General features: G+C 36.2%; 1 protein-coding gene across 1 annotated transcript; it reads right to left on the bottom strand.

Annotated features, from left to right (window-relative positions):
* Positions 1 to 347: 347 nt before the first annotated feature.
* On the bottom strand, positions 348 to 26868 carry si:ch211-212k18.6 (uncharacterized). The gene is made up of 13 exons (XM_056462755.1): positions 26530 to 26868; positions 24062 to 24195; positions 16314 to 16442; positions 14413 to 14660; positions 13810 to 13975; positions 12965 to 13160; positions 8203 to 8333; positions 7964 to 8091; positions 6634 to 6788; positions 3372 to 3578; positions 3120 to 3214; positions 1838 to 1962; positions 348 to 1702 (listed from the first exon to the last, which is right to left on the bottom strand). The coding sequence occupies exons 1-13, from the start codon at positions 26866 to 26868 to the stop codon at positions 1443 to 1445; spliced, it is 2313 nt and encodes a 770-aa protein (XP_056318730.1). The 3' UTR covers positions 348 to 1442.

Genomic DNA, 26868 nt, shown 5'->3' with positions numbered 1-26868 from the left:
CAAGTAAGTGAAAATCTCTCCTTACCTAAGAGAATAAATAAAGGATGTTACATAAAATCCCTTAAACATGTCCCTTACAACTGTTTTGTGTGGACATGTCATGGTCAGAAGCAGCTTTATTACTATTATTACTAGATAAAATAGTCAAAAACACAGAACATTCAGTTTTTATACACTGTAAAACCCAACTGTCAACTTTACCAAATGAAATGAGTGGAGTTAACTTAAAATCTACGGAGAGTTAATTGTACTCATTTGAAAAGAGTTTTGAACTCAGTGCTGAACTCATTAATTAAATACCTCATTTCTTCAGCTTAAATTGAGTAAGTTCACAGTACTCATATAGATTAGTTTTTAACTTAAATAGTTTGTTGCAATTGGTTTCCTTAAATGGTTTGAGTTGCCTTAATTTATTAGGTTTTACAGTACTCAGTTGGGTTGAGTTCTCTTCATTTATTGGGTTTTACTGTGCTCAAATTGCTTCATTTACTCAAATGGATTAAGTTCACAACACTCATTTGAAATAGTTTTTGAACTTAAATGGTTTGTTGCAATCAGTTTCCTCAAATGGTTTGACTTACCTTAACTTTTTGGGTTTTACAGTGTACATGTAAAAAAGCTTAAATACATGCTAGGCCATTCCAATATTTTGCTCTCCGACTAGCACGTCTGTGACCACAGCTCCTATGCTCTAGACAGCCTTAGAGCAACTCGATCACTCAATGGGAGAGACAGGGATGTGCACTCGAGATGTCTTTATTGTGCTATTTATCTAACCTAACAAATGTAAAGCTTAGAAAATCACAATGGCACCCACAATCTGTTCTCTTGCTAATTCACTCTCATCTCCTTGATTTCCGGGTTATTTTTGAGATCGGCCAGATTGGCGAGTACTGATCAAGTCATAAAATGTGATTATCGGCTGATATCAATCTTCAGCCAATCTATCAGAGCATCCCTAATACATATTTTTGTTAAACACACCTTTGCAAAAGAAGTAGCTTCAATTTAACCAGCTACATTTACATTTAGTCATTTAGCAGTTGCTTTTGTCCAAAGCTATTTAGGAAACATCCAGCAATTCAACAAGAAGAGGCAATACACCCAAGAAGTGCTAGTTATACAAAGTAACTTGTTTGTGCTCAGAGAACTTAGTGCTAGAATGTTTCTACAAGTGGTTTGTCAAACCTAATCCCCTGTGTGAAGTACACTTCATAAATGCATAGTGTTTGTGTCGGTTAATGTGTCAATGAGAGGAATGAGTTTGTTTCTACAGGTGGTTTGTTGATCCCACCTACAGCTACTTTTAGGAAATAAATAGTAGTGTAGTTAGCTACTATTTTGAAGTGACAGTAGCTTAGCTAGTTTTCATGATGAGCTGCTTGTAGCTTATCAAGCTACAGTTTCAGGATAGCTTCCTTAACACTGATCTTCTTTTCCAGTCAGGACTGATTTGTTAGTTCATGTTCTTCATCTTCACTACTACTGGATTCCCCAAACAGGTCTTTTCCACGAGCAGTGCTGGATTTAGTGTGTGCGTTCTGTTGGCTGACCGTCATGGTGATGAGAGTTGACATGTCACTAAAGCCTAAAAGCAATGTGCCATTGTTTGGCCCAAGTAGAGAGATGCTCTGGATCTTAGAGTCAGGTGTGAAGACGGACAGCAACGTCCCATTTTCCAGGTCCCACATGCTCACTGCGCCTGTTCAAAACATTGAAATGTGCATCCAGTATAAGTTGAGCATTCCTTCAAATGTTTGCATGTTATTTTTGACCTGGATTGCACTGATAGCATCTAGAGCAAGATGACACAAGCATGAACAAAGGTCTTTTGTACCTGATAATAAAATGGCTCTGGATTGTCCTTCAGTGATAAAGAGCTGGCTGGACCAGTTAAGATTTAAACTCCCGTAACCAGAGATGTTTTTATGCTTCCTCCGGAATGGATCCCATACTTTCAGTCTGAGTTTTTAGCACATGGGGGGAAAAAAGTTTTAAGAGCTACGTGCATTACTAGTTCTGCTACATTCTTATTATTTAAGAATAATTAAGATTTAATTAATTTATTACATAAACTCAATACAATAAAAATAGTTATAGTAATGTGAAACATTATTAGAATTCAAAACAATTTTTGATTTTATTGCATTTAAAAATAAATCTACAGTATTATCACTCCTGTCTTCAGTCTCACATGATCATTCAGAAATCTTTTAATAGACAGATGTAATAATATATTTTAGTATATTTTTAATATATTCATATATAATAATATTTCTTAATATATTTGTGTAAATTGAAATACCCAAGTTTTGAATAAGTGGAATAATAAATAAGAAGTGTCAGTAAATGCAGTTAAATGTTAAGAAACAAATATTTTCAACATTTGAAACGAACCATTATTGGCATCAATCATAATTTATTACAACAACAACTGACATTTTACAATCATTTTTGAAGGATCATGTGACAATAGATTGGAGTAATGGAGTAATTGCCATCAAAGTATCGAATTACATTTTCATTCATTCATTCATTTTACCTCAGCTTAGTCCCTTAATTTATCAGGAGTCACCACAGTGGAATGAACCGCCAACTATTCCAACATATGTTTTACGCAGCGGATGCCTTTCCAGCTGCAGCCCATTCATTTACACACACTCATACACTACAGCCAATTTTTATTCACTCATTCATACATTTTCCTTCAGTTAGTCCCTTTATTCATCAGGGGTCAACACAGCGAAATGAACCGCCAACTTATCCAGCATATGTTTTACGCAGCGGATGCCCTTCCAGCTGCAACCCAGAATTGGGAAACATCCATACACACTCTACACACATACACTACGGCCAATTTAGTTTATTCAATTCACCTGTAGCGCATGTCTTTGCACTGTCGGGGAAACCGGAGCACCTGGAGGAAACCCACGCCAACAAGGGGACAACATACAAACTCCATACAGAAATGCCAACTAGCCCAGCTGGGACTCGAACCACAGACCTTGTTGCTGTGAGGCAACAGTGCTACCCACTGAGCCACTGTGCCGCCCTGGATTAAATTTTCAATTCATTAAACTAGAACATCTCTATACATTTACAATATTATTGGCACGTACTTGTTGAATCCTGCAATCCCGAACACCACTCTGCAGGCATCGTCACTTATAGCAATGCAACAGATTCCAGGTTCATTTTTCAATCTCTTCCGCACCTGCCCAATACAAAGAATATTAAACTTACACACTACATAGAGAAGATGAATTACACCTTAGAGCAAACACTCTGAAATTAGCAATGCGCTCATTTTGTTCTGATTTAAAACTACATGACACATTACTGAACAGATCAGCCTGTGATGATTGGCGTACCATGCCCCGTTGTGTGTCCCAGAGCGTGAGGAATGGAGCATGCTGGGCCTCGCTGTAGTTGGAAACCACCAAGTGCTCTCCATTATGAGTGATTGCAGCAGTACGGAGGCTCAGAAGGGACCATCGGTCCTCAAGCGTGTGCAGATGCTCCTCAGAAACCACACTGAAGACGTTGAGATGATGGGCAAAGTATGAACATATGACTACCTGAAGTGATACACAGAGAAAATATCCATTTAACGATGTTTTTACATCCATAGCAAGACTTTATTGCTTTGCTATTTTCTCCTCTTCTTTAGTGTGTAAGATCAGTCTCCTATAAAAACGATTTTTTATTTTGATTGAAGAGAGAATGGCTCCAGACCTACCTTAGAGTAACTGCATCAATCTTTTTAATCAACCCAGGCTTATTACGGATACGTACCCAGGTATACATTTCTGGGGACAGCGAAATACATAACTTGAGGTACAGTGCGTCTGCTCGCAGCTTTTGTATTTGCAAATCCACCAAAGGCTGCTGTGTATGCCTTTTTGATGATCTCAAATTTCTCTCATGTGTCCTCTTCTCGCTTAAATCCACCAGAGAGCACAACATACAATTTATAACGACCAGACCAACTTTCTGTCGACTGACTTAAGGCTGATTTATACTTCAGCGTCAAGTGCACACGCATGCTCTGGTGCAGCCTGCCCGTGGGCGAGTAGTACTCACCGTGGCTGTTGCCGATGCGCACCTCTCAAAAATGTAACTACATGTCGCAACAACGTGTAGCGCAAGCTCTGCGCAAGATTGGTCGAGTGACGAGTGTGGGTGAGACAGAGAGACCCATGACATGCACCACTACGCAGAAGTATAAACCAGGCTTTACTGACTGACCCACTTACCTCCGTCCTTAAACCCAACCACTAGTGTTTTCCAAAGCAATCTAGAAAAAGAAAAGCAGTCATGGCCGTGTGGTTTTACTATGTTTTCAGCCTGTTGTTCATTTATTTATTTACTTGCTTTTATTTGACCTGGTTTCTGGAACCGTTCTTTGCCGGACTAGAAATATGTCGTTGTCATTAACTCCATGCCCCGAGTCCTTCGGCATATGAGGCAAGCTACTAGGCAAACTGGTAACACCAGAAAAACCGTCCATACGGAGATAAGCGGTTAGCTGGTAGTGCTAAAAAGAACAAAAGCTGCTGGCGGCATTATACCGCCGTAGCGTTCATTATAAAGACGAAGTGCAGCCATATGTACCTCTGACTACATAATTCATGCTCTCCAGAAATGTAAACATGGGTATGTATCCACAATGAGTCGGTGTTGTTTTTAATCCTTCTCCACACGTCTATGTAATATTTTGACATATTATCTCTAAGTCTTTGGAAAAGAAAAAGATGAAGCTTACTGAATTGGCATGATGTTGCCAGGTCATTTGAGAGAGTTTAAGATTAAAAAATGAATTTGGATTTGATTTCTCTGCTTGATCATTTTAACAATGGCTCGTATGGTAAAACTGGTGCCATTACTATCTGTTGTTGTTTACAGTTGCTTTCTAAGTCTTGGGAGCTAAATACCTGCTATAGTAATAAATAAAGGGACATTTCTGACACAAGATTGAGGTGTTTGGCCAATCAGAGCACTATAGGCAACTGCAACTGGAACCTGCAACAGTTTTTTTTTTCCACAAAGTGATGCAGTTCCTAGAAAAACAGAATATTAAAAGAGAAAACATTGGGTGTGGCTTGTTTTTTTTTCTACTGCTAGCTGATTGGAAGTAGTGAAGATCGCAAAAAGGGGTTTCAGAAGAGTTATTAGAACCTAACAGACATCTCCTCCTTACCATTTCTGTTTGTTGTCAAAACTGACAGTTGTAGGTGCGTGGTTAAGTATGTTAGTCATGCCCAATACCTCAGACAGATGTAATCTGAGTATTTAACTGAAAACAAACAGGAAGTTTAATTTTAATTTTAGATTACAAGGGCAATGGGCAAACTCTTTCTTGTTGACATCCACAGATGAATTGTGCAGCACAAAACTAGCAATATGAGCAAACAAAATCAATATTGCTAGTTTTGATTTCATGTGTACTTTAAATTATGGAAATTATGCATGTTCTTTTAGTCCCTGTCCATACGAACACTGGTATTTTTAAAACTACACTTTTTTTTCCAGGGTTTTGCTGTTTGTGCACACGAAAGCAGAGTATAGTGAAAACAGATACAGTGTAGTCATGACAACCAGAGTTTTTGCCTCATAACACCCTTTTTGATTGGGCAACATGGCTGAGTTCACACCCAAAATGTTTCCATTTGCAGAAAACGCAGATGATGCAAATTCCACACTTTCATGGGAAACGGATCACATATTTCACGTAGCGCAAGACGATAATCTGTCTCTGGTCTAATGATTGCATTGACCTCTATGCAATTTACTTGTGAAAATACTTTAAAATTCCCAGTTTGGTGTGAGCCCATAGCATAAAAGTGTCATTATCTCCACCTGTGGATTCGACAATGCCCTTAAAATACAAATTAAATCAAAACATATAGACTTTGTTAGCTCACATTGCTAGTTCAGTTAGTTTCTAAAATTGAAATCTGAAAATGTACGTCCTGTTTGTTTTCAGTTACATTCTCAGATTACATCCGTCTGCGGTATTCGGCATGGCTAACATATTCAACTACGACCCTTCACCTGTCATTCGACGTGTCGATTAGGTTCTAATAACTATCTCCCAAAACCCTTTTCCCAATCTTTCTGAATAAGCCACGGTCACGGTTTGCTCATTTCATAGTCACAATACGAAAAAAAAAATGATTCTGGTTCACGCACTTTTGCGCTGTCATGTGTATGGAGATTTAAAAAAAAAAAAAAAAGCAGGGAAAACCTGTGTACATAGCCTTTTAGTACACCCCATAAACAAAACACATAATGACCTGTTAATAGTGATACCACATATATACTGGTGATCATATTGGTAGCAGACGATAATAATAATAATAAAATATTGGCCAATAACTAATCAATTATGTTTGTTTGTTTGTTTGTTTGTTTGTATACTTTATTGTCCCTCAAGGGGAAATTTTCTGTGGACTCACACAGCACATCAGCAGGTTCTAACATAATAACAATTAAAAATAGGTCAACATACAAAAGAATTACATACACTATCGATCAGTGTTCAACAGTCTGATTATTTCAGCCATGAGAGTGTTATTTGATAATGCTGGAACATTTAATGCATTGGTCAACTAACAGTATTGATCAATGTACCTGCTCATCTCCACTGAGGAGATACTGGTCTATAGAGTTGAACTTCTCTCTTTCGAGGAGCTTCTGTTCATCCTTCTTTCTCTTCGCCTCATGCTCTTGTCGACTCCTTTTTGCAGTCTGGGTTTCGGTGCGCCTGTCCCATGGCATCACTAGACCTGTGCCACAAGTAAAAGTAATAGGAGAAACACAATCAAATGTGTGTGATTTAAAATGGCACAAAAAAAGTTTCTTATTTTTACACCGCATGTTTTCTGCTTGTTATACAGCTATGGAAAACACTGACACCAGTTGAAAATTCTGTTTATCTTTTGAATTCATTATTTATAATGTTTTCAAGTAAAACATAATTATAGTTTTATTCTGTAAACTACTGATGACATTTCTTCCCGATTTAAAATAAAAATGTAATTCAACTTCAACAAGAGCAAGCAGAAATTGAAGCCTAAAAAGAAACAGCCCAGTTTATTTATTTTTCTTTTCATTTAGTTAGTTTTTTCCCCATTTTTCTTGAATGTATTTCTTCTTTCACTTCACTTTACCTCATATACTGCATATGATGGTAAAAACTGCTGTAAAACTATGTATACATGTAAAAGATGGTATAAAAGTTTTTGTGCCAATGTAAAAAATGAAATAAAAAAATAACAAAATAGCAAACATGAATTTCAAAACATAAATAATAAAACAAGAATAATATTTGGTTTATTCTTTAAACTACTGACATTTCTTTCATATTTAAATTAATGATGGGTAATTTTACTTCTTTAATGCTTAAGTACAATTTAAAGCTACACTTATTTATTTATTTATTTATTTATTATTCACTTCTCAAGGTATACTTTTAGCCACATACTTAGGCCTGTCATGATAAAGAATTTTTGTTGTGCAGTCTTTTGTCACAGAAATTGCTGTGATAAGTGATGTTATTGTCATTTGAGATAATCACGACAATGATTATGCAATACTATAATAATTTAAATACCCTTAAATACTTTCAAGAGACAAAAACTTTTCATCCCTAAGGTTATTTAGCTTTGTTAATCTGATATTAAAACATTAAAACATTATTATATATCCTATTAAATGTCCTATTATACATGTCGAATTGTAATGTCCTTGTAAAATGACTTTACTATTATTTGTGAATTTGTAAATATATATTGAAACACCAAAAATTATTAAGGTCATGTGCAAGTATTGCTTGATAAGTCAATATATTGATTATTGTTCCAGATTTACATATACTTGTACTTTTAAAGAGTACATTTACACCCAGAATCTATACTTTGACTTTTTTTTACACCCCTGTGTTTATGTTCAGTTTTAATACCTGTCTTCTTCTTTGAGGGCATAATCTGTGAATCTGTGTCCATGCTGAGGAGCAGACTTTCTTTGTAGGATGTCTTAATACGTCCTTTAATATAGCCAGAGTCCAGATCCCACAATATCAGATGATCCCTGCACACCACATCCACACAGCCTCGTGATTATTACTCAAACTAGACTAAGCAATATAGTAATTTTCTGTTTCTGTCGAATGAGGAAGTGACAAAACGATGTAGTTCTTACCGTGTTTCTGAAAGGCCCAGCAGTATTTCACCCTCCAGGAGATGATAGTCCTGCTGAGGACAGGGCACGATGAACAGTCCGGTTTGTTTCTTGATGTAACTCTTTTTCAGAAGGTCGTACACCAATAGGGTCTGAAAAAATAGGAAGTGTAACAGAAAACGGTTCGTAAACGGTAAAATATTTGAGTAACTTTAACCAAAAATGACAATTCTGTGGTAATTTTGTCAGCTTCACATCATTCCAAACCCATATGACCTATGATGATAGTTTGAAAAATGTATTTTGTCAAAATATAAAGTAGATATTTTCTTATAATTGTTTGTTTGCCTGTAATTGTACAAATATAACAAAGCTGTTTTGAGAAATGCTGAAGTTTTATTCAGTTTTTGGTAAATCAATAACAGGGATATATGAATCGTAAGTATATCTATTAAGTGTAAATATAGCATACAGAGGAAAATAAATAATAACAATTAAAATAAACCAACAAATGTGGGTTTACATAATTAAAGCTAGTACATAATAGAGTCCTTAATAATAAATAGAGATAAAAGATTGTCATAATGAATAAAAAATGTAGTGCTTTCTTATTTTTTAGGACATTTAAAGGTGCAGTAGGTGATTGTCTTCAGAAACATTTTTGCGTTGTGCTAGATGAAAGTGTCTTCACATTCCAATAGTGCTGATTAAAGTAAATGATCTAAATGTATTTTGATATTCTGGGTAAGGCATAAGACTAAAAAATGTTTCTGATAATTTAGATTTATATTTAGTTTAACAACAAAACAGAATTAAACAGCGCTATTCCGCCTAGCCTGCTCTACTGAGCTGAAGATGGTTTTATAGTCACATTGGTTCATTTTTGAACAATGACAATCTGTGACACGTTCCCTATATTGTTTACCGCTACTCTGAATATTCGGTCAGAAATAGCATGTATGGCTTAGAAATGAGTGTAATAATGAGGGTAATTCCTGCAAGCCGCCGGCCAAGTTTTAGCTTTAGCTCAACACATGAGAGAGGGTTCTGCGGTTATCTTTCAGGTACACGTGCTCGTGTTTTCAGGAGGCGTGGCTTTGGACGGCAGGGGAGGGATGGTGTTTCAGAGATTTATGCTAACAGGCTAGCATTGTGGCAGATCACCTACTGCACCTTTAAGAGAGGAAACAAGATAGTTAAATTTGGCAAGAAAAAATGGGGAAAAAACAAAGGAAATTTAAGCAATTTCTGCTTATGAATAAAATATTTTGCATTCAGTATTAAAAAATTACTGTATTCAAAAGATAAAAACTTAGGAATTGCTTTTATATATTTATATATATATATATATATATATATAAATATATATATATATATATATATATATATATATATATATATATATATATATATATATATATATATATATATATATATATATATATATATATATATATATATATATTACAAATAATGTTAACAATGTCCTGTAGAATCTACAGTAACTTACTGTAAATCAATTACTGCAAAAATACTGTATTGACATTTACAGCACCGTTTATCTTGCTGTATATTTACAGTATTGCATATTGTTACTGTAAAATAAGCAGCCATTTGTACAATCCAACTTTACAATGCAGTGAAATACTGTAAAACTGTCCAAATTACAGTTAAATACCATGTAATTTACAAAAATAAATAACAGTGTGGAAGTGAATGATAATTAAAAATCTTTGATTTACTACAAGTCAAAATACAAAGAACATATTTTAGTTTACATTAAAAAAATGTTTTTAGCTTACATTAAAAAAATGTGATTTTTGTGCAAAAAATAGACGTTAATCTCCTAATATTTTTATGGATATCGATATTTCTCCAAATATAAAGCTAAGATATTTTAAGAAATATTCTTTGTGTTTTTGTCTGAAAAGAAATTATTGGCAAACAAAAGTGTTTGGTTATCAATATTATATGAAAACACAACAAGTATTTTTTGGAGAAATCTTTCTATGTTATGGCAACCAAACCAACTTTCATCAATATAATTGGGAATGGTCCAAATAATGGATGTGACTGGCAACCAAAATTGTTTTATTGTCCCTGTTCAGACGACACAATTGTTATTCTTGGTTATGACAGTGTATCCGATTATACAATTATGACTTGATAAAATCTTGACATAACATGGGTACAAAATATGCCAGACTACACATTGTTTCATGATTAATCATCGCATGACATCTATGATGCGCATGTAGTCATCAAAAATCCTAACACTAACATTACTTCAAATTTAAAACATTTTCATTTATAGGTTACCTTCAAAAATACATTCATATAGGAACTAATGCAGTGCCACAAAAATAAAACATGAAACACTGTCACTATTGCACACAGTAAGTTGTTTTCTGCCAATTCCAGTACTCATCAGTCTGCTAAAGGCTTTGGCTAACAATCACCCACGTCTATCTTTTTTATTCTGTTGTCCCTCAATGACACATTATACAGTTGCCATAACTCCCCATCCCTCACAGCACAGCCCTCTCATTCATTTTGCTATTTTAAAAAGCTGTGTATGGAAGAGATTCTGTGGTCTTATTGGTCAACCTCACCCATGTGACACAACCCTTTGTGAATGAAGGGAGAAAAATGAAACATGCTAAACTTTCTGTGTTGATTTTGTGAAGCATATGCAAACTAGTTATGTGAAGCATATGCAAATTAGTTATTGTCAGGGTGGCTTAAAGTCTTGAAATATCTTAAATCCTGAAAAACTACATGTAATGTAATGTGTATTTATAGGGTGCATTTATTGCGAATGGCCATACACCCAAAGAGCTTCACAATCATGAGGGGGGTCTCTCCACACCACCACCAGTGTGCAGCATCCACTTGGATGATGCGACGGCAGCCACAGGACAACGGCACCTGCACGCTTACCACACACTAGCTAAAGGTGGAGTGGAAAGACAGCGATAGAGTCAACTCAGGGGATAGGGAGGATTTGGAGGCCATTATGGGTAAGGGCCGAAGGAGGGAATTTGGCCAGGAAACCGGGGTTACACCCCTACTTTTTATGAGAAGTACCATGGGATTTTTAATGACCACAGAGAGTCAGGACCTCGGTTCAACCTCTCATCTGAAAAACGGCACCACTGACAGTATAGTGTCCCCTTCACTTTACTGGGGCATTAGGACTCACACAGACCACAGATTTAGCTCCCCCCCCTGCTGGCCTCACTAACACCACTTCCAACAGCAACCTAGTTTTCTCATATGGTCTCCCATTCAGGTTCTGACCAGGTTCAGCCCTGCTTAGCTTCAGTGAGTATCCGCTCTTGGGCTGCAGGGTGATATGGCTGTGGCTAAGGCCTTAAAAAGTCTTAAATGTACTGAAATATTGTGTTGTTGGTCTTTAATCTTTTTTTTTTTTTCAACAGGGCTTAATTTTGCTTTGTTCATGTTTGTACCCAATCTGGTCAACACCCATCCAATCACCGACAATGCATCTCAATATAAGTTTTAACTTTTTATATAAGAATGTAATATTTAACTCCATTTACTTTAATAGTTTAATTATTTTCCTTACAATAACTTTTGTTTAAATGATCTCCAAGTATTTACTGCTGAGGACACTGACCTGGATAGACTGTTGTTAGTTTACTATAGTTTTTAAAACTTAATTTTATATTTTAAAGGAAGGTTACTTTGAGAAAAATATAACTAGAGCTTGCTTGTTGCTTTGACACATTATTTAAAATATGTTGCTCTGAAATAAATAAATTGTTATTTGTTGTTATTGTATTTGATTTATTAAATTTTTATTATATTATTACATTTATTAAATTATAATTGTTTTTGATAGGGCAAATAAAAATCTTTTCCAACTGGACGATTCGAAAAACTCCTTAGCGTTTAGCCCTGTATGAGTCTAAAATTTAATTCATAAAGGTCTTAAAAATGTCTTAATTTTAACTTGCAGAACCTGCAGAAACCTGCTCGTGCACTATGACACAAAACACAAGAAGAAATGATTGAATCTTGTGTCTCAATGCCCAATTGTTGTTTTACGAACACACCCTACATCAAGCAAATTGTGCAAAGTTTTTAACAATTCTGTGTAGTCCAAACAGGGCTCTGTTAAATCTTCTTTTGCATGATCTCAAGTGGCCTGTAATATACAGTTGAAGTCAAAATTATTCGCCCTCCTGTTTTTCTTTTCAAATATTTCCCAAATGATGTTTAACAGGTCAAGAAATTTTTCCACAGTATTTCCTATAATATTTTTTCTTCTGGAGAAAGTCTTATTGTTTTATTTCAGCTAAAATAAAAGCAGTTTTAATTTTCTAAAACCATTTTAAGGTCAAATCGTAAATCGTTATACAATGATTTGCCTGATTACCCTAACATGCCTAGTTAACCTAATTAACCTAGTTAAGCCTTTAAATCGCAGCTGAAAAGCTGAATACTAGCATCTTGAAAAGTATCTAGTAAAATAGTACGTACTGTTATCATGGCAAAGATAAAATAAATCAGTTATTAGAAATGAGTTATTAAAGCTATTATGTTTAGAAATGTGTTGAAAAAATCATCTTTGCCTTAAACAAACATGGAGGAAAAATATACAGAAGGGCTAATAATTCAGGAGGGCTAATAATTCAGGAGGGCTAATAATTCTGACTTCAACTGTAAGTCTAAATCTTTTTTTACTAACTGCATCACATGACAAGAAATATACTCTGTCCTTTGTAAAATATGATGTTTATATACATTACAAATGTACCTGGTAAACCGCTGCATCAGTGAAGTTGGAGGTAGTTCGGTCTGACAGTATGTAGATTTTCAGGTCTCGTATTAGAACGATGTCTGAACTCGAGAACAAGCCATGTTCCACCTGTACAGGACGACCCTTCAGTCGCACCCGCACCACGTTCCAGATCCTCACCGTACCGGGACGTGTACTTCGACACACTACATACCTGATTCAGAGGAGACCTTTTAATATACACCAAACATATGACTTATAAGTAGGGCCAGACGGAATCTGCGGACATTTTTTGCTGTTTCAGCACAGAATTTTGGTAAAAATCTGCGGATTTCTACGGAATTATTTTCGTATATTATATTATTAGAGTATCATAACTAAAACCTTAATATATGAATTAAAAAGTAATAACTTTTTAAATTGTATTTAATGTTTACAATGCAAATCCAATTAGATTCACTTTATTTGGTAAACAAAGCCAGTCTCTCATGTAATATATTTATTAAAAGACAGAAAATATTACTTTACAAACTATATTGTACATAAATCATATGAATATTTTCATATTAGTCAATAATATTACTGAAATTAATTTAAAAACTGAATAAATATGAATTTACACACATTTACACGAGTAAATAAAAAGAATCAATGATGGACTAAAAATCTGTGCGCACAGATTCCGTGTGGGCCTACTCATAAGACCTATTTTATTAAATCTTGCCTATATTCACTGAGAAATGGAGAAAAATATTCATTTTCAAAACAGGGTGTACTCAATAATACTGAACACTGTATATCTGCTGTCAGTCTCAATGTTAACAGTGATAAACCACATGCAAGCTGTGCACAGGACTTTGTACCTGGGGTTTCTCTGCATGGTCACAATCTCCGCTGTGCCATCAATGTGTGCTTTGTGCACGTTGTATGTGAGTGTTTGGTCATTTATTCTGGATCCCAAGTTCCACATGCGTAAAAATCTCTCTCCGACACAAAAGCCCACACAGAACCGCAGGTCAGAACACACCCCTGTAACATGGAGAATACAAGTGACATACTCTATACAGATAAATACATTTCACGACAGATGGAAAACAAACATAACTGAAATGATTGTTTCACAGTAATAAAATGGCTTGTAAAGTATAATGGTGTTTGATTAAGCTCAGTCCTGGAGGGCCGGTGTTCTGCAGATTTTAGCTCCAACTTGCCTCAACACACCTGCATGGATGTTTCTAGAAAGCCTAGTAAGAGCTTGATTAGGTAGCCAGGCATGTCTGATTGGGGTTGAAACTAAACTTTGTAGGACACCGGCCCTGTAGGACCGAATTTGGGCACCCCTCCTTTAGGGGTATCATTCAATAATTCTTACTTCAACTGTATATTTTGTATTACAGTAATGAGTTCAGCCATGTTTGCCAAAAGAGTTATTGGGGCAATAATACTGAACGTGTTTATTGACTAACCGTGTGTCATTAGGCCAGGAAATCGCGCAATGTGTTTATGGTCTTCCGTCTCAATGTTCCAGATAATAATCTCAGTTGTGCCATGGTGAGGGGTGGGGCAAAAGGCCACAATGTGGGACCCGCCTCCTGCAAGTGTGACCTGGGAAATGTAGTCCTGACTGCAACCCGAGATAGAGCGCAGATACTGGAAAGATGCAGCGCTGAAGAGTTCAATATGAATGATTTCACTCTGTCTTTTATAAGGGTATCTGTAAAAAAACAAAGAGACATATATAGTGAATATATGTCAGCAAAGAACATTGCTGTTAATTTACCAACAATAAACATTTTTTATAAAGATTTTTCATCAGTACAACTTTAAAGATGATTTTAAACTTTCAAAGTGCTGGCATCTGTTGACTTGCATTTTATGAATCACCAACAACAAAATGTTTCAGATAGAAATCTTTAGTTCATTCACACACAAGTTTACCCCCCCCCCCACTTCCCTTGTGATTTTTTTTTTATGTGACCATTATTTAAAATGCAACACTTTAAAGTTTCCTTGAAGACGAGGTGAATTTATGACCTGACCACAGCCCAATGTATGATTTATGTACACATTGTTTTTGTTTCTTTTTCATATTCATGCAAATATTGACAAACATCCTAATTATATGGTGAAATTTTAGATTTCATAAATATATAACATCTCCCTAGACAACAGTGTGTATTTAACAAACCATAAATGTTATATTTAGCTCATAATTGTGTAAAATGTGTATTTAAATGTCTTAAACCTAAATCAAATATTATTTATTTGAAAACACTGATAATGTGATAATAACATTCTGATCACACTGGATTGAACACTCTAGTGACTAGCCCAGACTGATCACACCAGATCGAACACCCTAGTGACCAGCCCAGACTGATCACACCAGATCAAACACTCTAGTGACCAGCCCAGACTGATCACACTGGATCGAACACTCTAGTGACCAGCCTAGACTGATCAAACAAGATTGAACACTCCAGGGACCAGCATAGACTGATCCCACCAGATTGAAAGCTCTCGTAAACAGCCTAGGCTGATCACACCAGATAGAACACTCCAGGGACCAGACTAGACTGATCACACAGAATCAAACGCTCCAGTGACCAGCCCAGACTGACCACACCAGATCGAACACTTTAGTGATCAGCCTAGACTGATCACACCAGATCAAACACTCTAGTGACCAGCCTAGATTGATCACACCAGATCAAACACTCTTGTGACCAGCCTAGACTGATCACACCAGATCAAACTCTCTAGTGATCAGCCTAGACTGATCACACCAGATCAAACTCTCTAGTGATCAGCCTAGACTGATCACACCAGATCAAACACACTAGTGACCAGCCTAGACTGATCACACCAAATCGAACACTCAAGTGTCCAGCCTAGACTGATCAAACAAGATTGAACACTCCAGGGATCAGCATAGACTGATCAAACTGGATCCAGCACTGCAGGGACCAGCCTAGAGACTGATCACACCAGATTGAAAGCTCTAGTGACCAGCCTAGACTGATCACACCAGATTGAAAGCACTAGTGACCAGCCTAGACTAATCCCACTTGATCAAATGCTCCAGTGACCAGCCTAGACAGATTACACCGGATTGAACACTGTAGTGAAAGGCCTAGACTGATCACACAGAATCAAAAGCTCTAGTGACGAGTCTAGACTGATCACACTGAGGTGACAGTCGTGTCAAAAGGCTTAATGTTGTCAAAAGGGAAAAAACAACAACTACATATTGGGTGAATCAATTAACAAGTATTTGTTTTGTTTGTATTTATTTTGAGTGAATGGTCACTTTAAAGTTACTCCATCCGAAATTTCACATCTAGATGTATTATTCCTTTAGTGCTACCTGCAGAAGAGCAGTAAATACTGAGAGCTGATCTCTACAGCTTGTATTGACGCTGCAGGGTGCTGAGCTTTCAGTGTGGATGACACAACTCCACCTTTAGCATTGAACACCACCGCCTCTCCTCCGTCCCTATAAATGAGAAACAGAGCAAGAAAGAAACATGAGAAAGCATGACAGTAAGGCTCAGCATTTGTGGTCCGTTTATCACTCTAGCAATACTTCAGTTTCCATAATCACAACATTAAAACAAACCAGTCTGGTTGTCTTACTTTCACTTCACTACTGTAGATTTATTTGTTCTTACTATTCACAGGTCTCCTAGATAACATATTTAAATAACTGTACTGGATATATTTTAAATGTAATGTATTCTGTTGATTCAAAAGCTGAATTTTCATTACTACTGTCTTTTAAAGGACACCTTTCCTGCTCTTTTATAATCAATTATTACTGCTGTTCTCTGCTTCTTTTTTTTTAATGGAAACTGTAATACTTGGGCGGATTTAACCAATAAGTGAAGCAAGCAGCCACTTAGGGCCCCAGGAAATTTGGGGGCCCCTAATAAATACCTAGAAGTATAAATTATACACATAACATTGTTTTCCATCCTATTTTGTATGGTGAGGGTCTAACAAAATAAATTTTAAGGTAATTGTAACATCTAGGCAAATTTATCTTACTCCCCCAATTATCAAGCAGTCCAGCAGTCAAGTCAGGTAAAGATTCAGTTTTTAAAACCATTTATTATTTTTGATTTATTGTTTTTTTTGTGTAAGGAACTGCTTAGGGCCCCCAAATCATGAAATCCGGCCCAGGTAAAACTGTAGTATTCACTAATAAATTAGATCTTCAAAATGACAGCGTTCATTTCACATTTTAAATTACATTGTAACATTACAAATGCCTTCACTGTTATTTACAAAACAAAAAATGTTATTGAGAGAAGTTTCTTGAGCACCAATTCAGCATTGTAGATTGAATCTTTTTTTTTGGGGGGGGGGGGGGGGGGGGAATATCGCATAAAAGATGTGCGAATAAAGCAGCGTTTCCATCCAATGAGTCAAATAAAACAAAACTGTCACTTCCAGATTAACTGGCGCCAAATATCAAAAGTAAAAATGGAATTTACTGCAGTAGGAGAAGCTGTGTGAATCTTTTCTTTATTTAATAAATGACTTGCATCTCAGAAGACAATGGCGACACGCAATGAATGCGTGGTGGCATTTGAAGGCGTGAGACGTGGAGCACAGACGTTCTTCACTATTCTGGAGGTAATAATAACATAATAACACTAATACTGAAATGGTTACAGCATTTTAGAATGACCAAAACAACATTTCAGATGTTTTATAATGTGCTCAGCCTGCTGGTTTATCCATTCACACACATTTTAACCATCACATGATTTCTTATACTAAAATCACATGACCTTTTTAATGCGAATACTTAAAATTTGTTTTAATCACATTTGTCTTATCGAATAAAAAGTTTATCCTACTCAGTTATGCGCATGTGTTTATGCATGCTCATTTTCAAAATTTATGCATGTCTTTGTGTTTCCATCAACTGTTTTTTTATGTGCATATCCAAAATGCACATAAAAATAAGTGGATGGAAACACAGCTACTGTAAACTAGAAATTATACTAAAAATTCAGTTTTGAAATTACATTTTAAAATATATTACAATAAAAAACATTGATTTTAAATTCTAATAATATTGTATTTAATTATACTGGCCTTGAGACATGAGGAACAGAGCTGTATTTCAACTACTTAATACATACGTATAAAATTTATTTTATTTTTTTCAAATTTATTTTTATTGAACATTTTTAGTGCAAAAACATGTCAGAAAATTACATCGAGTAATAAGATAATATCCATCATACATGTAATTTGAATCCTGACCCCCAGATGAAGAATCATAATAAAACTAATTATAATAATAAAAATAATGACTTAAAGTACAAAATTATATTACAAAAAGACATATTACATTTCTTTTGTCCAGGCTAAAACGCCTAAAAAATATTTTAATGTTCCAACCTTTTTTTTTTTTACAGCAGCCCTGATTACATTATGCCATGTTCAGAAAAGAATAAAGCTGAATCATACTACAAGAACTAAAACACGAATGCACAACTCAAATGATCAAAAGTTAAAAGTCCCTTATCCGCCTACTTTCGCACCTTAGGAGAACATACAATTGCAAACTTCCCATTTCTTTCACTTATCACTACTTTTGGTGTTCAGTAATTTGGGCATCTCTTCCACAGGTCACGTTTCTGAACCCAAAAGGAGTATAGTTGAGGTTTCATTTAGACAGGGTGCTTAAATATTCTCATGACGTCAGAGAATATTTGGGGGGGGGGGGGTGGGGGGGGGGGGGGGGGGGGGGGGGGTTCACCTTTAATGTATAGGACAGTAGAGATTATTGACAGGAAAGCATGGGGAGCAGAGAGCGGGAAAGGATCGGCACAAGTTGCGAATTAAATTTATGCGCAAAACTGGAATATCGCATAAAAGATGTGCGAATAAAGCAGCGTTTCCATCCAATGAGTCAAATAAAACAAAACTGTCACTTCCAGATTAACTGGCGCCAAATATCAAAAGTAAAAATGGAATTTACTGCAGTAGGAGAAGCTGTGTGAATCTTTTCTTTATTTAATAAATGACTTGCATCTCAGAAGACAATGGCGACACGCAATGAATGCGTGGTGGCATTTGAAGGCGTGAGACGTGGAGCACAGACGTTCTTCACTATTCTGGAGGTAATAATAACATAATAACACTAATACTGAAATGGTTACAGCATTTTAGAATGACCAAAACAACATTTCAGATGTTTTATAATGTGCTCAGCCTGCTGGTTTATCCATTCACACACATTTTAACCATCACATGATTTCTTATACTAAAATCACATGACCTTTTTAATGCGAATACTTAAAATTTGTTTTAATCACATTTGTCTTATCGAATAAAAAGTTTATCCTACTCAGTTATGCGCATGTGTTTATGCATGCTCATTTTCAAAATTTATGCATGTCTTTGTGTTTCCATCAACTGTTTTTTTATGTGCATATCCAAAATGCACATAAAAATAAGTGGATGGAAACACAGCTACTGTAAACTAGAAATTATACTAAAAATTCAGTTTTGAAATTACATTTTAAAATATATTACAATAAAAAACATTGATTTTAAATTCTAATAATATTGTATTTAATTATACTGGCCTTGAGACATGAGGAACAGAGCTGTATTTCAACTACTTAATACATACGTATAAAATTTATTTTATTTTTTTCAAATTTATTTTTATTGAACATTTTTAGTGCAAAAACATGTCAGAAAATTACATCGAGTAATAAGATAATATCCATCATACATGTAATTTGAATCCTGACCCCCAGATGAAGAATCATAATAAAACTAATTATAATAATAAAAATAATGACTTCAAGTACAAAATTATATTACAAAAAGACATATTACATTTCTTTTGTCCAGGCTAAAACGCCTAAAAAATATTTTAATGTTCCAACCTTTTTTTTTTTTACAGCAGCCCTGATTACATTATGCCATGTTCAGAAAAGAATAAAGCTGAATCATACTACACGAACTAAAACACGAATGCACAACTCAAATGATCAAAAGTTAAAAGTCCCTTATCCGCCTACTTTCGCACCTTAGGAGAACATACAATTGCAAACTTCCCATTTCTTTCACTTATCACTACTTTTGGTGTTCAGTAATTTGGGCATCTCTTCCACAGGTCACGTTTCTGAACCCAAAAGGAGTATAGTTGAGGTTTCATTTAGACAGGGTGCTTAAATATTCTCATGACGTCAGCAGCCTCAAATCTGCTGAAGTATAAAACCCAATTTTGCAGTTTTGAGACTTGGAGGAAGTTTTGATGCGAGTGTGTTTCCACAGTATAATGAACTCTTTCATCCAGTATCTGATTCCTCATAATATGACTTTTTGGAAGCTTTTTTGGCCCCTTTTACGACAGAGTCAGGAGGAAATAGGAAATTACTAGCATTACCATAGACTGAGTTTTATAAATACAGAGGTCAAAATACTGAGTTTAGAAAGGCATTCAGGGACATAAATCCCACCTTCTTTGATCTGATTGGCTGTCTGAGTTATTTTGACAGATATATGCTCTTCGCCCATTCATCAGCTCTGATAAGAAAGTTGCTTTATTGAGGTACAATGTTAATATTAGGCTATTATTTTACAATTTAATTATACTTTCATCATTTTAGATATAGCCATGATAAAATCATAAAAAATGTCATTTTAATTCGGCGCAATAGCCTAGTGGTTAGCGCGCTGACATAAGGTGCAGTAGCTCATTAGGGTGTCCCGAGTTCAAATCCCTACTCAAGGATATTTCCCTACCCCCTCTCTCTCTCCAACTTCGCTTCCTGTCTCAATACTGTCCTATCTAAAAAAGGCCAAAAATAAATCTTTTTTTTTTTTTTTTAAAGTAGGTTTGGCATGCTGTCCTAGGAGAGAACCCTGAGCTCTGAGATAGATGAGCCCAAGGCTTCCTCCCGGTCAATAAGCATTATAAGGGATACGAGATTAGTTAGTTCTCGAGAGGACCCCTATTCGTTTAGCCTTTATCTTGATTAATAAGACCAGTGTGTACACATTAAGTGCTTGTGACTATTACTATTATTTATTTTACTTGTGTCACATGTTTTAAGGCTGTGGAAGGAAACCTGAGTACCCAGAGAAAACCCACATGAACACAGGTAAACTTCGCACAGAAAGTGCCGACTGGCTCAGATAAGACTAGAACCAGCGACCTTCTTGCTGTGAGGCAGCAGTACTAGCCACTGAGCCGCCGTGTCGCCCGATCCTAGAATTGAGGAGGAGGGAGAAGAGATGGATGGGGTGAGGGGTCTTCCAAAATGAAGATAGGGAATGGAGTGAAGCTGCTTTCACACTGGGCTTTTCCTCCCATAGACTTCCATTCATACACACGTGAATGCGTCAGACCGGAAACGCAGGGTCATGCGTTAAATTTCGCAGTTCGCTGCAGTGCAAAGTTCAAGCTTGGTGAACTCTGACCTGCGAAATTGCATCACTTGACTGCGTGAGACCAATCGAGGATCCAAACATGACCTCTCTGGACAGAATTTTAAAACATGGAGCAATCGCTCGCTTTTTTTTAATGTCTAATCATCTTATTTAATCCCGCCCCTTTTCGCAGCACCGTACGACAAAATTTCGCACACACAAAGCCCAGTGTGACCACAGCTTTAGGCTGGATATTTATATTAAATTTGTAATAATCCAATTGGCTAGATAATGATTAAATCAGCTGCGGTCAATCAATATGATTGACCGCAGCTGATTTAATCATTAGTTAGTCAATCGGATTATTACAAATTTAATATAAATATCCAGCCTAACTCCATTCCCTGTCTTCATTTTGGAAGACCCCCCTCCCCCATCCATGATCCTCTCGAAATTAGTTTGTGGAACTTCACTTAGATTTTTTTGGAGCATATATAAATTTTCTCATGATTTGATAAATGTAAACTCATACATTCTGTGACAAAAAGTCTATTATGTCAGATGTAAACTCCAAACTAAGGGGAAAAAATCCGATTTGAGTGTTTACATGTTACAATTTTGACTTCTTTTTTCAGAATAGTGTCTGTTTTGCGCGACCGTGAGCTTCTCACAATTATACATTTTATTCTCACAATTTTTAGATATAAACTCAGAAAGGTGACACGGTGGCGCAGTGGGTAGCACTGTTGCCTTTCAGCAAGAAGGTTGCTGGTTCGAGCCCTGGCTTGGTCAGTTAGCATTTCTGTGTGGAGTTTGCATGTTCACCACGTGTTGGGTGGGTTTCCTCTGGGTGCACTGGTTTCCCTCACATCCCAAAGACATGTGCTATAGACAATTTTGAGGGATGTAAACAATAACGATGGTCCTAACGTCTTTCCTGTTTTATATATTTAAAAAAAAAAATTCTAAAAATCCAAAAAAGGCCCCCATATTGATAAATAATGTTATGACGATTATATTAAAGTTATGATTGAGCTGTCTCTTGTTACAGTAATAAAACTGTTTGACAACAAGCAGGAAGTGTTCATAGGCCAGTGACATTGCCACATTGAAATGAAATGGTCTATAGGTGAATTGAATAAGCTGAATTAGCCGTAGTGTATGTGTGTTAAATGCAAGAGTGTATGGGTGTTTCCCAGTGCTGGGTTGCTGCTTGAAGGGCATCCGCTGTTTAAAACGTGCTGGATAAGTTGGCGGTTCATTCTGCTGTGGTGACCCCTGCTTAATAAAGGGACTAAGCCGAAATTAAAATGAATGAATTAATGAAAGAATAAACTCAGAAATGCAATACATAAACTCACAAATCTTGTAAAAATAAACTGAATTAGTGGTTAGTGCATCGACACATAGTACCCAAAGTGCTTGCGGCGACCCGAGTTTGATTCCTGAATATTAGGTAGGGGGCGGGGCTGTCTTTGTGTGGATCATGCCCTCATAGCAAACTAATGGTAAGAGAGGTCTAAGAATAATGTGGCTGAAGCTGTCAAACTGACGTCAACAGAGAAGGACCGCCACTCCAAAAGCAGAAGCAAATGGTCAGAATTGGATTAAAAATTACCAAAACAAAACTAAAAATTCAGTGTTTTAACTTGAACAGATTAATTGTTCACCTAAAGAATGACAATGTTCATTCATTTATTCATTTTCCTTCAGCTTACCCAATTCACCTATACCGCACGTCTTTGGACTTGTGGGAGAAACCGGAGCACCCAGAGGAAAAGAATGACATTGTGTACTAGCAAAATAAACATAGTAAATTTTGATTTATTTTATTTTCTTGATTTGAACATCTTGCAATATATTTTTATTTTTTTTAGATCTGCAACTGTGCTCACGCAGTTTATATCTGGTAATTCTGATTATTTCTCACAAATTGGAGAAATGGCAAAAAATTAGAATGCCAGTATATGAAGATGAACAATGAATTGTGGATTTAAAAAGTACTTTAAAGTCATTTCTTGCAATTCATGCAAAGCTAGAAACCCTTCATTTTTCAAAGAAGGCTGAATTGTGAGAAATAAACCTTCAAATGTGAGAAAAAACATAAAATTTAAAATTTAATTTAATTTAAAATCTTTTATTTTTATTCTACAACAGAAATGGACACAAGAAGTGACACTTTTGTTCCTCATATAAATGTCTTGCGCATCTATGACTTTGACAGCTAATTTTAATAACAGTTTCAAATTACTAGTCGACCCAGTTGTGTGTAATTGCTTACGTGTTTTAATCACGTTAATAGCAAGGGTTCATTACTTCTTTCAATCATCGCTCCTGGATAATCCTTGCATTTTAATCATGCATTGAAATACGAGATAAACAGCCTTCACTCATTTTTTAAATAGCTACAGATTTGCAAAACCAACAAAGGAAACCAGTAACATACACACACACACACACACACACACACACACACACACACACACACTTATACACTCGAGAAGCAGACTTTTAAATAATACATAGTGTGACCAGACAATATAAATCAGTCTAGGAACAGTGGCTTTGTTTTCACACATGGCTGGAAATTAGATATGCGCCGTATTGTTATGTCAGCGCTCATCTTGTTATTTAAGAACAAAATACTTTGATGATTAATTAATGTTGATGTGCATGTGTGTGTTATGCGTGTGGTAATGTGCTCGTAACCTGTAGGCGAAGAGAACGTAGTCTTTAGCACATTGACGGGAGACTAAGATGGACTGGTCTTTGTGGATGGGCTCAAATTCCAGAGTGAGGTTTACACAAAACAGCAGCGAACAGGACGACACGAGATCAAAGACCTGAATGAAAATAAGAGAGACAGAAAGAGGAAGTTAGAACTGAAATGATAACTGGGTATTTGGAAAAAAGATACCGCTTGACAATTCTCAGTTTCTCTGGGTGTACTGGATGGGTATTAGTTTAAATGGCACCTACTGTATGATGCAAAATCAACTTTTGGAAGCTGCTTGGACAGAACCTTGTGTAGATATAGTGTGTCCACAGTTAAATTCGAGTGATATACACACAGTCTCTTTTTTTTTTTTTAGAATTTCCTGACGTTAAAATAGGATCCAACTCCCAGTGATTTTTGAGGACCACCACAACGTGACGTAGGAGTGCAGATTTCCCTGTCCACCAAAATGATTGACAGGAGTGTATTAACATGTCTCCGTAGTAACGCATATAAACATGTCCACAGAACAGGATTTGCAAAGAAACTGGGATTAAAAGATCTGTTCCAACTCTCTGTGGTCAGATGCACATTAAAGGAGTGGTTCAGCTTGTATTTTTAAGCCTTGGTTGTGTTTATAAGATGCAAAGCAATGTGTGCTCATACTTCACTTATAGAAAATCAGGTTATTTTTTCATATATCTTACTTTGATTATATACAGTTACTCAGCTAACATGAAAACGACTGTCATATTTCCTAGTTCCTCTGAAAGGCCCGCCCTCAAGAGGCTGTGATTGGTCAGCTAACATAATGTGCTGTGATTTGCGGATCAGCTTCACATCATCAGGGAAAATGTCATGTACCTTCAAGCATGCGCTTTCAGTCAGAGTAGCTGTTAGCCGTATCAGTTTGAGCCTGAATCAGACTGAAAATGAAGAGCACACAGCTAAATCTCACGCCTGCTCTCTAAAATGAAATCTGCCAAGTGTCTTTCACATATATTCGGAATAAGCATGTGTAAGTAATATGAAACATGTTCGAGTTTGTTATTTGAGATGTAGAACGCAGGGAAAGTAGTCGCATAGTGAGACACTGAAAGTGGCTGCATAGAGAGAGACACTGCAGCGCTGGTAAAGATTGTTGGTGTTTACAGCGGTTTGACTGATAAATATGAATTTGTAGCTAAAATGTTAGCGGTGCCAAACAGCATTTACCATTGTTTATATCCTTGTTTATGTCCTTGCTACAACATACTGCTAACGCTAGAAACTGATCAATTTTAACAAATAAATGTACTTACAGGTTAGGGCTCACAATCCACAGCTTGTCAGTTGGAGGAGATTTTAGGCAAATCCCGCACTGAACAGAGAGAGATTCTGGAAGATGTCCTTTGTCAAATGCTAGCTATATATATTTTTAATAATTCTCTGGAACTTTGTGCGCTGTAGGCTTTGCTAAGCTAACTCGGTAAAAGCCAATGTCTCCCTTTGCATTAAACTTTGAGCGTATTACATTCAGAGAAGTTGTTTATGTTCACACAGCTACATTACACATCAATTACAGTTTAAAATATGACATCGTAGTGGACCACCCTTTTAAGAAAGAGTTTTACAGTGTGAAAACTTTTAAAACAGTACATGTTTGTAATAAAAAAAGACAGTAAAAATGCCAAGTATTTCATAACAGCTGGAATCACCACAACCGCATAGTGTCAGTATAGTATACAAGGAGCAACAATATATGAGACCAAAAACAGTGCAAAGTTAAACGTCTGTGTGTGTATTGCAAACTTTGTAACAGCATTTGTGTGGCACTCATCATTTCAGAAAGGCTTGAACACACTCCACCACAAACACAGTAAATAAACCTACTTTTTATTTTTGACTAATGAGCTGAATTACTGCTTCATCCGTATCTCCTGTGACGTAATGCAGGAGAAACAGACACTCACGTGGCAATGGTAGGCGGGGAGAACCAGCTCATTAGCATTTAAAGACACAAACTACAAAAACAGCTACACTGCTTTGAGCTCAAAATGGGCAAATTCTGCATTGTATAATAAATAATCTTATGGGTATTTTGAGCTAAAACATTACAGACACATTCTGGAGATACCAAAGACTTATCTTTTCTTATCTTACATCTTGTAAAAGGGGTAAGATAGGAGCCCTTTAATAATAATCTTTAAATAAGTTAAATATAATTATTAGTTTAAAAGTAAATAGTTTTATTATTATTATTATTCCACAGAGGTCTGATGAGATTTCTTCCAAATGAAAGTAAATTTTTAAGATACAATATTCATAAGATACAATTATTAGTTGGGGATGTATGGATGCCAGTATGGTATTCTGTAATACCTACAGTAAAACATTGTCACTGTATTTTTTTATAGACAATTTCTTACAACAACTTTTTTTCTAGGCATATACAGGATGTGCAATCTCCCAGGAGTCTCACCTTAACCACATGACAGCCATCATAGAAAACCACCAGCAGCCGTCCATCACATGCAGATGTGACCACAGGAACATCTAATGACTCCTTCTCCACGTACAGCACTTTTCCAGAATGCACCTCTCTGACCTGCAGCCAGTGGCCCATCTGCAGCACGAGCACAGTGTCATCCAGACAAAGAGTGAGCGAGTCAGCGGCCCAGTCCGCTGCGCATCCATGAGCCCTCGGAAGGGCCTTCACAGGCCTCGTCTGCTCATCCAGACGCCACAGATTCAGCTTTCCATCAGACGAGCAGGAAACAACATGACGTCCACCATGAGCCAATGCTGTCACAGCGCTCAT

Source organism: Danio aesculapii, chromosome 7 (assembly GCF_903798145.1).
Source record: "Danio aesculapii chromosome 7, fDanAes4.1, whole genome shotgun sequence".
Lineage (NCBI taxonomy): Eukaryota > Metazoa > Chordata > Actinopteri > Cypriniformes > Danionidae > Danio > Danio aesculapii.
Note: the sequence above shows the minus strand (reverse complement) of the source record. Positions and strands in the feature narration are given on the sequence as shown.

What these genes read in the sequence shown, in the direction of transcription:
- si:ch211-212k18.6 (XM_056462755.1), bottom strand. Translation starts at nt 26,868, where the DNA reads ATGAGCGCTGTGACAGCATTGGCTCATGGTGGACGTCATGTTGTTTCC. An exon ending in TCCTCAGTGGAGATGAGCAG is followed by an intron (nt 3,579 to 6,633) that starts GTACATTGATCA and finishes GTATCACTTCAG; the next exon opens with GTAGTCATATGTTCATACTT. An exon ending in GGGACACACAACGGGGCATG is followed by an intron (nt 3,215 to 3,371) that starts GTACGCCAATCA and finishes TGTATTGGGCAG; the next exon opens with GTGCGGAAGAGATTGAAAAA.